This window comes from Leptonychotes weddellii, chromosome 6 (genome assembly GCF_054177405.1).
Source record: "Leptonychotes weddellii isolate Sample4059 chromosome 6, ASM5417740v2, whole genome shotgun sequence".
In the NCBI taxonomy this organism is placed as follows: domain Eukaryota; kingdom Metazoa; phylum Chordata; class Mammalia; order Carnivora; family Phocidae; genus Leptonychotes; species Leptonychotes weddellii.
Window position 1 is genome coordinate 63,332,067 of NC_138374.1, and position 14,604 is coordinate 63,346,670.

The 14,604-nt window shown below is 45.2% G+C and overlaps 1 protein-coding gene across 1 annotated transcript in view; it reads right to left on the minus strand.

Moving 5' to 3' along the window:
- Positions 1 to 14,604, minus strand: part of SIPA1L2 (signal induced proliferation associated 1 like 2) — a 199,801-nt gene that overhangs the window by 78,703 nt on the left and 106,494 nt on the right. Inside the window, exon 4 of the mRNA XM_081823165.1 lies at positions 10,596 to 12,341. Within this exon, the coding sequence (XP_081679291.1) occupies positions 10,596 to 12,072 (1,477 nt within the window). The 5' untranslated portion in view covers positions 12,073 to 12,341. The remainder of the gene's footprint in view (positions 1 to 10,595; positions 12,342 to 14,604) is intronic.

A 14,604-nucleotide genomic window follows, 5' to 3' on the forward strand; every position in this document is an offset into this window, starting at 1 on the left:
TGCTATGATGAATTGTGTAAGACTGATGAATCACAGATCTGTACCTCTGAAACAAATAATACATTATATGTTAAAAAAAAAAAAAAAAGAAGAAGAAGATAGCAGGAGGGGAAGAATGAAGGGGGGGAAATCGGAGGGGGAGACAAACCATGAGAGACTATGGACTCTGAGAAACAAACTGAGGGTTCTAGAGGGGAGGGTGGTGGGGGGATGGGGGATGGGTTAGCCTGGTGATGGGTATTAAAGAGGACACGTTCTGAATGGAGCACTGGGTGTTATATGCAAACAATGAATCATGGAAGACTACATCAAAAACTAATGATGTAATGTACGGTGATTAACATAACGTAATAAAATAAAATTAAAAAAAAATAAATAAATATAATCACCTAGAGGGGCTACATCCCATTTATGGTAGTCTTCTAAAGAATGCAGTGGCATATATTTTACTGAATGATTCCTATCAGGAACCATCATTTTATTATTTTTTTTAATTGAGGGAATCCAAAATTTGCATATTCCCTTTTTCACCCAAGACTGCACATTAGCCAAAGAATCTTTTCTCTTTTATGTCTGCCTCTCCACATTCGTTTCAATTTTTCCCTCCCCATTTCACACAGACACACTCTTTGAATGCAAGCTGAGAGAGGACGTTCCTGCCACTCACAAATATCACACCTTTGGATAGGCCAGCTCCGAGGCCCCCTAGCTGTTCTCTAAGGGGTCTTTTCATGCTTTCAGTTAGCCAGGGAATACAGCAGGTTACCTGGCTGTGTCTCGAAAGAAATCACAATCTTCTGCTTCACAGCGTTAACAGTATAGCTTCCAAGTACCATTAAGAACAGGGCAGACTCCAAGCTCTCCAGGAGGGAGCCAAGTTAACCCTATGCCCGCCCCCTTCAGGACAGCTCAGCTTGCTCATCTACATCATGTGAGCCTTCCCATCTGTGGGCAGAGGACCATGAGTAAGTCCCCCTCACCCATGGAGCCTGTCCTGATCCCAAGCACATGATTTCCATAAAATTGCTTTAAGAGTGCATCAAATAAAATCCTTCCTTGGCAGAATGGAAGCTGTGAAAAGACTGGAAAAGCTGAATGAAAATCCACATATCATGCAAATACAACAGGGCAAGATCAAAAAAATCAGTTAATGAGATTGCAGTGTAGGAAATGAGATTTGGGGCATCTATCTCTGGTGCACTTTGGCTAGTCGGTAAAGGAAAAAGAAATCTAACTCAGAAGAGTTTAAAAAAAAAAAAAAGGTGGGGGCCACCTGCGACCCTGGCCCAAAGGCTGTTTCCAGGTACTTCAGTATCTTGGAAGCGACATTTATCAGGTTCGTCACTAATGAACTGACCAGGTGAGGATCCCAATTCTGCAGGGCCTCCCGAGGTCAGGTACGTAAGAGCAGCACCCACAGCTTTCTGCCTTACAGTTTCTCAGGGGCTAGCCCTGCACGGCCCACAGCACCCGTAACAAGTCCTCTAAAGCCACGAGAGGCCATGAATCTGGGCCCTGCAGCCCTTCGCTCTGTTAAACGCGGACAGCAGAAGCTTTCCTGCTATTTTTCCATAAAATGCAGTTTAACATTTCTTCGTTCTTTCAACAGCAAGCTGATCACTTAACTGCTGGCTCACTGCCTACCGGGGTTATGTCCATGGCTGCAGGTGACTGCTGTCTAAATCCCCACCTACGATATATCTGCTTTCACCGTTCCCTGCAAACAATTCCGTGTCTGCATCTTAGATCAGCTCCCCTGTTCAGAGCTCTCTGAGACTTACAGAGAAAGAGTCAACAAGGGACAATGGGTGGATGGATGGAAGGATGAGTGACTAGAACAATGGGGCCTGTTTTTGCAGATAATAACATGAAGAGTCATTAGATAACTTCAAGAAATCTCAGGCTCCCTGCTCATGTTTCAGGGATTAAATTACTGAATTTACCACAATGCAGAGAAGGATGCATTTTTGCTACATGAAGGCTCCTTTGACCAACATTTAACCAAAGTATTAGCTAAGCTTGAAAACCTGAGGCGTTACAGTGAAAATAACAAGATTTAATAAACCTGACATAAATGAACTCATTTCCTCCTCCCTACTTCTGAGGAGGTATCCCCATCTTACAGATAATATTCCTGAAGCTGAGGGGCTAGGTGACTCGCTCGAGGTCACAATCTGGGGTGACAGGGAGGGTGCACACCCTAGGTAGGCTGTTTCTAGGACTCTCTCATGCAAAGGGTGATGAGAGCCACAGAAAGTTTGAATTCTAAAAATCAATTAATGCGTGCATGGTAAAATGAACACAACTTACAGATGAGCCAACACATCTGTCCTGAACATAAGGACAGTATCTTGGGAGACACCGTTTTAGGAAAACCTTGAATAACAAGGGAAAGACTGGAGAAAAAAGGTAGCTGTCAAAGGCTTCCTTCGATAATCCATAATTTTGAGTGTTATTTGCTACAAGAGTAGGAAGGAGGAAGAGAACACTAGAAGAGCAAGAAAGAATCCACTGCACAAAAGCTGGGAAGGGGGCAGTGGCCCAGCTTTTTCCACCTTATTCCTTAAGGGGGGCAAAGAGTGAAAGAAATCTTGGAACGAATACAAGGTAGGAAGGTTTCAGGAAGCTTCCAGGTGCTCTGAGACCTTACGTTCCAAAGCCTCTGAACTTGCAACTTTCTGTACCAATAGCAAACTGCAAGGAAGTTTCCCCAGTGGAGCACAGAAGTATTACACTATCAATCCCTCTGCTCCTAGGGAGATAAACAGAACAAAGTTCCTCTTCCTCACCTCAGTAATTGAAAAAGACTCTGAGGCCAAAGTGTCCACAGGAGGAAATCGCATGCAGTTCTCTCCAAGTTCCCAAAACTCGGCAACAGGCAAGTTGCAGCCGAGTTGGCAACGGGCGGGAGCCGTGACCTCCCGAGAGGTTCCCACCGCCGGCCACATGGAACGGATACCACAATAACCAAGAGGCTGAGCCTCCCGGGCAGCTGGGCAACTCCTCCCGGCTCGGGGCCGGCTGGGCCTCAATGGGAGCTCTGTTTGCGGAGGCCAGGCTGGCCGGGCAGAGAGGTGAAGAGCAGAGTCGATTATGTCTGCTCCGGGAGGAATGTGGATCCCAAAATAGTCCTATTGTTAGGTGGTCCTCAGTTCACCCGTATGAATTTAATAGTGTCCAATTCCCTATTAATTTTCTTCAGTGACTGTATATAACCAGAAGGGGGAAAAAACAAAGAAGCCATCAGGCATGAAATTCAGACTAAATACAGCCATGCATCGCTCAGTTATGGGGTTCATTTGATATGTAAAGGTATACGCTCGCCCACAACTGTCACATTTGTGAAATTTAAGTGAATGGGTTTGGAATGGGGTGGCAGACTTCACCAGACACCAGACACATTTTCCCCTCCTTATCTTTTTTTTTTCTTTTATTATGTTATGTTAATCACCATACATTACATCCAACATTAGTTTTTGATGTAGTGCTCCACGATTCATTGTTTGCGTATAACACCCAGTGCTCCATGCAGAACGTGCCCTCTTTGATACCCATCACCAGGCTAACCCATCCCCCCACCCCCTCCCCTCTAGAACCCTCAGTTTGTTTCTCAGAGTCCATAGTCTCTCATGGCTTATCTTTTAACCATTAAAATGAAGTACTGCCCCTCGAAATATTGTGCCAGTGGTGTGGACAATGGTTTCTTTCTAGAGAGAAAGGTTTTACACATTTATTTAAGAACCACTTGGGGAAGGAGTTGGCATGCTTTGTGACAGGCACTGGTTCTATTCCTGTCACAGGAGACATTTTTATTATGATCCCATCTTATAGATGATTAACTGAGGCACAAAGGAGTCGAAGGACTTGCGAAAATTGAGTTGGGATGTGAACCCAGGAGGCTGGCTTCAGAGCAGTCTGAGCTCTTCACCTTAAGTTGTGCTGTCCTGCCCCTCTCCCCCGCCAGGCCTCCAACCACAATTAGAACGCATGGGCACTTTTCCCTCTTGGCAAAAGGTAAATCTCCAGCCACCAAACAGTAAGTTGGTATCGAGACAAGTGGGAGGGTTACTGCGCGCATTCTAGAAGAATCCTTCCTTTTTATGTGTTCATTTAGCAGATGTACGTACAGATATTATACTTCCGTTAAAATACTAATAACAAAAATGACCACTGGAGAAAGAGGTGAGCTTACGGAGAGCTGGTCAAGGGTAGTTAATATAAACGTGAACTTTTCTTAGGGAAAAGAGGCTCTAGAAAGAACTCTTGGAAGTGTGGCAGATCCAGTAGAGGAGTTCATTCCCAGGTGGTACCAATGGCACAGCTCGAGGCCGGGCACAGGCAAAGGAAGGGGCCCTCAAAGCGAAAAGGATGGCAGAAATGGACCTTGCAAAGGCCAGTATTGTACATCAAGAGGAGGATACGGCTTTTGCTGGAGGCCCAGTCCACCCGGAAGCAGCTAAAAATGCTTCTCTGGAAAGTTCTAATCTTTCCAGAAAGAATTCCAATCTGCCTACACCCCTGAAGTCTTGTAAAGCTAAGATGGGAAGGAGAAAGCAAAGTCCTCTCTGGCATATTCCTTTTATAAGAAACAGAGAGGAAAGGAAATCACAGGTGAATGATGGAACCAGAAACCCCGAAAGCACCAGACAGAAGGGAGACAATCAGTCAAACTAAGATTAGCTTTTCATCTACGCTCCAAAACCTGCCCTGTAAAACCAATTCAGCTCCTTTACAGAGGATTTCTAGAAGATACATATTTCTTTCCTTGGACTTGTTACAGAAAATTCCAAGGCAAAAAAAAAATGAGTTGGGCATAAAGCTTTCTTCAGAGTTAGTTCAGCAGAGATTTGGGAGCCAGAGAACCCAGAGTGTCCCAAACAGCATCCCACAGCCACCTGGAATCAGCATGCAGATTTTAGGAGAAATTCAAAGAGAAAGCCTGTGCATTTCAATAAAGACCGAAGACAGTATAAATTCTAAAGCCTAACAATCCCCCTGCTCTTCTAGGTAAGTTTGAGAAACATACTCCTGGCATTCCACAGATGTGTATAGAAAGGGCTGTGGGAAACTGACATTTTGTCAACTTTACTTTACTTGGAACACACAGTGGCCTCAGCTGCTCACAGTAATCCTAAGGAGTTTAATAAAGTAACATAAACCTGTAGATTTGTTACTTTTAAGAACTGCCTCTAAGTTCTTGTTTGTTGTAATTTTAAACATGCTCATGTTAAACATATCATGAGAATTTATGACTTACAGTTTAAAAAAATTTGAAGCAAACTATTTTTAAGCTGGTTTTGATTTGTAGAAAAGCTGCAAAGATAGTGGAGTTCTCTCACACCCCTGGCTCTGTTTCTTAGTTGTTTGCATCTTATGTTTCTTTGGTACGTTCATTACATTAATGAACCATCATGAAGGCTCTGTACTTTCAACTGATAATTGATCAAGCCCATCTTTCATTCAGGTTTCTGCTTTATTAATGTCCTTTCTCTTCCAGGATCCTATCCAGGACATCCCGTTACAGTTACTCGTCATGTCTCTTACAGACTCTTGCACACTGTGAGTTTCTCAGACCCCCCTAGTTCTGGATGACCTTGGTAGTTTGGAGGAACAGTGGGCAGGGATTTTGTAGAATGTCCCTTGGCAGGGATTTGTCTAATGTATTTCCCTAATTAGACTGAGGTTATGGGTTTGGAGGAAGACCCCAGAAATGCCATTCCCATCATGTCAGGGGTATAAACGAATCACATGACCTATCAATGCTGATGTTGACCTTGATGACCTGGCTGGGGCGGTGCTTTCCAGACTTTTCCCTTGCAACCTTCCCCCTCTCCGTGTGCTAGCCCTTGGAAGGGCTACACTACACACTGTCCACATTCTGGTGGAGAAGGACGATTGTTATAATTTTTCAAACTTTATGAAATTAAAACATCTTTTATAATAATTTACTTTTTTAAGTAAAGATTTGTTGGTTAAAATGAACATCACTGTATTTGACAGGAGTCATTTCGTAGGTATACTGCATCTAAGAGAGTAAGAAATACACGTCCCTTTATCACTGTGTTTCTATCAAGTTGATGGGTTTTTCTCTGAAATAAAGCAAATACAGTCATTAACTCTTCTGCCCAGATCATGGTTGGCAAATACCTGGCATCCCCCCATGCACCCAAGGCAGATAATGATAATTGATAATGGCTTGTAAAATGCTGATGCAGCTCTACACATAACAACACAGAAGGATGATCATCCAAAGCAAGTTCCACAGACACAGTGATAGAAGGTTCCATTTACATAAATTTATTTGCATCAGAAAAAGCCTACAAGGATAAAGAGGAAACTGTTCATGGTGATTATCTCTTAGGGACTAGGGTGATTTTATTTCTTTTTCTTTTGCTTCTTTACTTTATTTTCCTATAATGATCATATAATACTTCTATGCCATGTGAAAATTCTAGACCGAAAAAAAGGTATATATTGCGAATCTCAGGATTTTCCCCCACATTAAGAGGACATGTTCCTGTACCCACATCAAACAATGTCCCAGTGCCTCCAAGATTTAGCCACGTCCCACTCCAAAGTCACCCAACAGACCCAGCTTTATCCTCTTCTCTAGTTTGACCTTTCTTTACCCAAAAAGGACATGGTCTGCCTTCTCGAGCTATTCTTGTCTAGAGCTGTTCTGGTCTGTGCTACCTGAGGGAAGGCAGAGGACAGTTTTAGAACTTCCGAGTAACTGCAGGTATGCAACTTCCTAACCAGCACAAGACTTGGTGGCACGGACGGACCCCGGGGGGTGTCTTTGCTGCCCCGCAGCTCCACTCCAGCCTCCCTGGGGACAGCCCATTGCTGGCCAGCAGCACTAAGTGCCAGGGGGTCCAGAAGGAGGCAAAGCCGGCCACTGTGCCATGAAGGAGGCTCAGGGGTCTCCAAAGAGACTGGCACAACCACAATCCCTGTCTAAGGGGCCCTTCCTCGTGGCCTGCTTCACAAACGGGAAACTCACAGAAGAGGGAACCCGCGATTTCACCGGGACTTCCACGGGCGCACGGCAGGCAGCACCCAAGTTTCTTCACGGGCATCGCCAGCAGCAGTGCGGAACCTTCTCCAGCATTCCCCATGCTTGCTCCAATCCTGCCCCGCTCTCCCTTGAAAAGCTGTTTCCACGCAAGGCTGCAGATGGATTCGGGCGGACAAGTGATGGAGCCACACGGCTTGCTGTGGCTCACCACTGCCCTGCATTAATCCTTCGGCAGAGCTCTTCACAGCTGTCCGGTGGTTCTGTGCCACAGGAGGGCACCTCGGTGTGAAGTGCAGCCACCCCACGCTAACCACCCAGGACAGAGTAAGCCACATCGCGAAGGCTCTGTACTCTCAACCCTTCCCAGCGACTGGGAGCCACTTACTTCTTCTGGAAAATGAAATTTCACACGGAACGGTGGAGCATGGAGAAAAAGAAAAGGCATTCTGGGAAATATCAAAAGATCCCTGAATGCCTGCTTCCAGAGAGAAAAAAAGAGCAAAGGGAAAAGAGAAAAAGGAAAAGAACAAAGCTCCCCGCGAACACACCCGATCTGGGCCGGGCGGCCCAAGGGCTTCTGTTTTTAGGTCGCGCAATGACGTTCCTGCAACTGGGGGTGTGTTTGCAGATCAGAGTCCAGAGGTTGAAGCCCGGTGCGAGCCGGCTGCCCATCTCCATTCCCACACCGCGGCAAGGGTGGGGGGGCGGGAGGGAGGCCACTGACCTGCTGGGGAACCGACTGCTGCCCCCGCCCCCAGCCCTTCACGGCTCTGCTGAGGGACGAGCCAGGGCGGCAGCGGTGGACGCTGCTGGAGCCAGCTTCGTTCTGAGACACACAGGCCCACTGGGGAAGAGCTAAAAATAGGAGAAAGCAGGCAGTATTCACAGCTGCAGAACGAGAGCAGAGGGGCCGGCATGGTCCTATTCTCTCCTCAGACCCATCAGTAGCCACAACAGCCCAGCCCAGCGCTGCAGAACCCTGATGCCGAAGCCTCCCCATGCCCTCACTCGGCAGGCTTGGCAGGGGATTCTAGAATTCACCTGCCTGGCGCCTTCACAGAACCAGAGTGAGCCCAATGCCCAGGGCCCCCTAAGCCTTCTGTCTGCATCCACGTACAACTCACCCACAGGGTGTCTGCCCTCAACTTCTCCAGAGCTTATTCTGAATTTCACATTCAAAGCTAGCAAGTTTGCTGACGTAACTGCCAATGCCCTGGAAAATCCTTAGCAGCAAATCAGGAAAAGCAGAAGAAATACACGACTCACAGGCACTCTTTAAAACTACCAGGAAGTGACAGTTGAGCGTTCAAGAAAAAACCTACAAAATGCAGTCAAGGAAACTAACAGAATCCAGCACCTAAAACCATCTCTAGGAACAGATCCTAAGGACATTAATGGTGACCCTGGCTGCAGAAAGCAACCGCTGCCCATTCCATGTACGTGTACACGTGTACTTAATATACCCCAGAGTATGGATGAGATGCTGGCGCTAAGTATCTTCATAAATACACATGCACACATCCACACACACATAACAACTTGTACGCTCTGATATTTTATTTTATTTTTTTTTAAAGATTTATTTATTTATTTGAGAGAGAGAATGAGATAGAGAGCATGAGAGGGGGGAGGGTCAGAGAGAGAAGCAGACTCCCTGCTGAGCAGGGAGCCCGACGTGGGACTCGATCCCGGGACTCCAGGATCGTGACCTGAGCCGAAGGCAGTCGCTTAACCAACTGAGCCACCCAGGCGCCCCGTACGTTCTGATATTTTAAAGGGCCATCCGCAAACTATTTATAAAGCTCAGTTAGCCAAAATGACTCAATGCCTGAGGATTTCAGGGTATAATAATTCTAAGAGACTATTTTATTGCTGGCATGGACAGCCATGGCTTCATCAATTAAAAGAATCTTAATTAGGAAGCCTATTTCCTCATGGTCTCCCTTTCCAAAAATAACTAACTTCCACCTAGAGACCATCTTGGAACAGTATTGTGTAACGTGCTGCCGCTGAATGAACACGATCGTGAGGGCCACTCATGCTTTCACAGCACAGACTAAAAGGGAGGTTCAAGTTTCTGAGTTCAATCAGGGGCCGGCACTGAGAAGAGAGCACGGGGACACACTTGGGGGCCCAAGACCCGCTCACAGAATCAAAGGGAAACATAACTCAAATATATGACCGGTTGTAATGCAAGTGCCTATTTAACCGAACTGCTTACCCAATATCATAACTGTTCTACCCATTTCTACAATTTCATAATATTAGGATTATGGATGATTGGTTAAATCTGAATTGATGCAAACAATGAGGAAAAAACTTATGGATGTGACAATTGCGACTGCAATCTATCTGACAAGCAAATTCTTTTAAGCCTGTAGTCAAAAGTTTGAAAAAGGCTCCAGGGTCTGACGTGGATGGAGTGATCTCTCCCGAGGTCTGAGTTATACCCAACCCACCACCAAAAAGAACCAACTGGAGTCAAAGATGACATGCAAACACTGTGAAGGTAGAAACTGATACTGCATAAACTCCAAGTACAGTGAGCTCACAGGGACCCACACCTGTTGCAGAACAGTTTATTCACCAGACTGGCTAGGCTCACCCCCACCTCCTTAGGTGCTCTGAGGGGTGACACCTGGGAACGCGAGGAGGGTGGCCAGGGACACTGGAAACAGAAAAAGACAGCCCTGAAAAGCATGCTGCCCTATAAGGAAGGAGCTCATGTGGCAAGCCACACCCAATAAGAAGGCAACGGGCTGCCCTGAGTGTTTTTATGGAGCCTTTGTGACTGACAGATGTGTGGGACCTGTTTCTCTGTAGGAGTCTCCAACAGAGCAGATTTCATGTCCCTGGAATAACTAAGGATGCTTATTTAAAGGCTGAGGATTCAACTGCATGACTTCTGAGGAATGCATCCTTCAAACCTGAAAATCTCAATAAAAGTAAACACTATTTTGCCTAGGCTTAGAGAATTCCTAACACCACAATGCCAAAGGATTATCTGCAACCTGACATTTAAGGCCATCTATGGAACTGCCGGTAAACGATTTGTCTATCATGCTAATTCATACATTCTCTCAGCAAAGATTTAACTAACACTTCCAATGCACTAGGAGCTGTGAAGACAGAAGTGAGAAGATGAAGCAAAGGTGTAGGGGAAAAGTACAGAAAAGACTGGAGGGCGGGGGGGGAAAACTCGACAGAATAATCCACTGTAAACAGCAGGAGAGATTAATCAGAGGAAGAAGAGAGGGATGAAGTTTAACCAGGGAAGAGATCTGAAAAGAGGTAAATCCAGAGCAAGTCGTAACATATGTGATGCTCACAAATGGGCGAAGAGAAAGAGACAGAGAGGTGGTGATTCCACACTGGGGATTATAAACCAGCAAAGGCAGGACCCTGGGATTCCCGAAGAAGGGGTTAGTCTGGCAGCAACGGAGGGTCCACGAAAGCCCAGCGGACCATGGCCTTGGGACTCCCCGGTGAAGGTGCTGCAGCCCAAAGCAGCATACGATGACCAGCCTGACACACACACACACACACACACACACACACACTCAGGACTCTCCCTTACCTTTCCCGTAGAAGAACTTGCGGTAATAGTAGGCCCCAAGGTCAATGTGCTCTATGATGTAGCGCTTCACTTTCTCCCTGTGAATGGGCTGGTTTTCTCTGGGCACTTCCAGGACGGAGACGCCCGCGTTTGTGCAGTGGGAGCTCAGAGAGGACTCGAAGGAGCAGCCTTCTCCGGAACCGAACGATGACGAGCTGGCCCGAGAGAGGGCGATCCTCCGGTCACCTTCCCCGCCGGTCTCATTCCGAAAGTACGGACAACTCAGGACCAGCTCGTTGCTTTTCCCATCACCCTCATCAGCATCCAGGTTCTCCTTGGAGTTGAGATCCTCCTTGCTTCCCAAAGGGGACTCACAGGTGCCCGTCTGGCCTGCTGGCATCTGAGTCTGGGAAGCTGCCGAGGCCCCGGTGGTGATGTTTTTCCGCTTCCCCACGTTGGCCCTCGTTGCCATGGCTTCGTTGATATTAAACAAAATGCTCTGGACATCATAATGTGCAAAACACCGCTGACAATTCCAAGGGCGAACACCCCGCTCCAGACGACCGTCTTCTGGATCACATGTGAACTTGAAAGTTTCGTGTTCACTTTTAACAGTCCGCAGCTTCCGGAAGAGGGACGTTTCCACCGACTCCGACTTTAACCTCCGTTTGAAAGGCTTGTCCCTGTCTCTCCCCATGAGGAGGGCACTGTCCATGTAGTCTAATCCTGAGATGCGGACAAATTCTCCTCTAGAAATCTGTGCTGCCGCATGGAGGCTGGGAGAGATTGTAGGATCGCAGGGGAAAAACTCAGGGAACCCAAAAGGGGCCACCGCTTTGTGGTCATAATTCTCTACACGGTACCCTCTGAGCATTGCAAAGAAGTTCTCACCAGATAAGCCCTGCCGGTCAATGGAAGACGTGCTTCCGTACTCGCGGTGGAGGGCGGCCCCGGTGTTGGGGTTCACGGCGTTTTGGTCTAAGACGTCTTCAGCGTCGATGTCGCTGATGGTGACATCACTATTGCTTCTCTGTCTTATGGGGTGCAGTCCTCTTTGAGGAGAGTGAACAAAGATGTCTCCAATAGTGTACTTTGCCTCCACAAAGTCTAGATCAAGCTGCTCCTCTTGCTGACCATCGCTCTGGTCGTTTTGCCCATTGTGCGTGATGGACGTGACGCTTTCGTAACTGGTCTGAGACCGGCTTTCCCACAGCGCCTTGCAGGCTAGCTCCTTGGAGCAGTCCTTCTTGGGAGGCCACTCGCACACTCTTGCTCTCACACCCATCTTGGGCACAGCTGGGGTACCGTTAGCCGGACCACCACTCTCGGTGGGATTTGAGGCATTTAAAGAAGTGGTGGGGCCCATGTTGCCATTAATGGCTTTAAATTTTCGAGCAAAATAATCATCAGACTGCATGATTCTGGGAGGATCCTTGAACTTCGAAGAGGCTCTGCCAAGCTTGTGCTTCTCTTCTTGTGACTGCCTTGGGTCACTCATGTCTGCCGAGCCAAGACGCTCCAAGTCTCACCTGCAAGACTGCGGTGAATCTAATTACATTGTTATTTACAGTGCAATCCTAAATGCGCATTTAGCCTAAAGGCTTCCTCTATAGCTGTACTTTCTCTTTTTAACCAAAAGCAAACAACATCCTCAGAGCATGGTTTCTCCAAAACCAGCTTGCTTCTCAGTTGCTGAAATAATTTTGTATACCTCTGTCCTTTTCAAGAGCATTCCTTAAGACATCTGGCCTTGAGTATTTCCTTCACCTGAATTAAAACACAGAAAATAACCATTAACAATTTTTGTAGCTCAAGTTCAATACATTTTACATATGGTTTCTCATCTGTCCTTCTCTCCAACTTCTGCCCATCCCCAATTCCCCCAAACTGTCATCAAGTTTCATGTCTCTGTTGTTCATGCTGCTCCTTCTCTCTGGAACATTCTGCCTTCTCTCTCTACTTGGCTGGCTAGAATTTATACCCCAGAGTCAAGCATTACCCTCTCCAAGAAACCTTCCCTCAGCCCACATCTGAGCAAAGAGTGCTTCTTTTGTGTTCCCACAGCACCCACATCTACACTTATGGTAGCAGATCTCCTTATACTCTTACTGGCTGGTTTGCTGACCAGTCTCCTCCATTAGCTAACTTCAAGCTCCCCTAAGCAGGAACATAACGTACCTTTCATCTCTGTACCAACATTATCTATTAATGTGGCCTGGCTTAAATTAAATAAGCAACATGTCAATTCGTTATAGAGTAACACAACGGTCATGTAATTTTTTGAGTATTATTATGCTTTCTTTCAAAATATTTAAATTCAAAATTTCCAGCAGCAAAAGGGTCAAGACCAGGCATTAGCAAATGAGTTTCTATAACGTGGTCTCACAATCAAGTAAGACCCTGCAGAGATCCCCATTAACATGGGAAGGAGCCTTGAAGAATTTGGTATCTGATTAAGTGTAACTTTCTAGTTCATCATGCCACTAGCAATTTGACAAATGTGCAGGGGTAAAATAAAAGCATAATTTACCTTTGTGGTCAGTAGAAACTTGACTTTTAATCAACTTTTTCTTCAATTACTTTTTCAATTTGTTCTATCTTTATTTAGACAAAATATTTTCCAGGTATGCCATATCTTCCCAACTTATGGGAAACTTACTCCTTGTGGGCATAAGAATGAATGAATGACTCTAATTCTCCTGAAAATAATGATGGTAATAAAAGTATAACATAGCTGATTTCCCTCGGTCCTCATCAAAGCATAAAAAACAACTGCAATTCGGTTAGAAAATAATAAAATTCCAACAGGCTGAACAGTATTAGAACTCTTTCAAATGGATTCTGTTTTTTTTTAAGTAATCTCTGCAGACAACATGGGGCTCAAACTCATGACCCCAAGATCGAGAGTCACACACTCCACCCGCTGAGCCAGCCAGGCGCCCCTCCAGTGGGTTCTTAATGGCTTTGAGATGAACATGCAGTAGTCTCTTAGAATAACTGATATTTTCTTATCATGGCAGCTTGCTTTTCCCTCAATGGAAAAAACTCAGTCTGGGCATGATAAGATGCTGTCTGTTCCCAGTGCAACTTCATAACTGAGGAAATATAATGATATTTTAGGATGTGGTAAACAAAGAAGGAAAGCACAATCAGATGCTTCAATGCACCAGACCAGCGTCTGTCCATGGTTCTCAGAAAGAGAAGAGAGATGACTGCATCTTATCTATGTCACTTGGAATCATTGTGTTTAAAAGAATCACGGATGATTCTGAATCATAGTTATTTCCTCTACAATTTAGGCTATTATCGAATCCTTTCCTGGAAGCTGAAAACTGACAACTGATATATGAAAGAAAACAATTTTAATCTATAAATTCTGATAATTCTCCTGCTTATAGAATACAACAAAGTCTGAAAGCTTATGAATTACTTCCGATGGCTGGTACAGAGCTATGTGAATTCTCAGCAAGCATTAATAGGACACTCATTCTCAGGTATATACTATTAATTTGTAAGTATCCTGTTACAGAAGGAAGAACCATGCCCACTAAAACCACCAAACTGAGTACTTTCAAAAAATATAATCAGCAACTAAGTATTTACCATCTTAAGATATTAGAACAAAATGCCCCAAAAGAAACTAAGAAAGAAGGAATGAATAAAGATAAAAGCTGAAATGAATGGAATAAGGGAAAAACAAGGTAGAAAAAGGATGGACAAATCCAAAAGGCAGTTTTTTAAAAAAGAGCAAGGAAAAAGATCTACTCATTCCCAAGCCTGAAAAAGGAAAAGAGAGAAAGAATAATATTATACAAGTTTGGAAATGAGAAAGAAAATATTACCATATATAAAGGAGATTAAAATATATATTAAGTCTAAAAGAATTATACCACAAGCAACTGTATAGCAACAAATTTGAAAACACAAAGGAAACTAATGATTTCCTAGCAAACCACAAATCCCAAAACTGATCCAAGAATGGGCAAAAAAATTTTTTTAAGAATGGAAAATTTAGACTGATGATCACTGA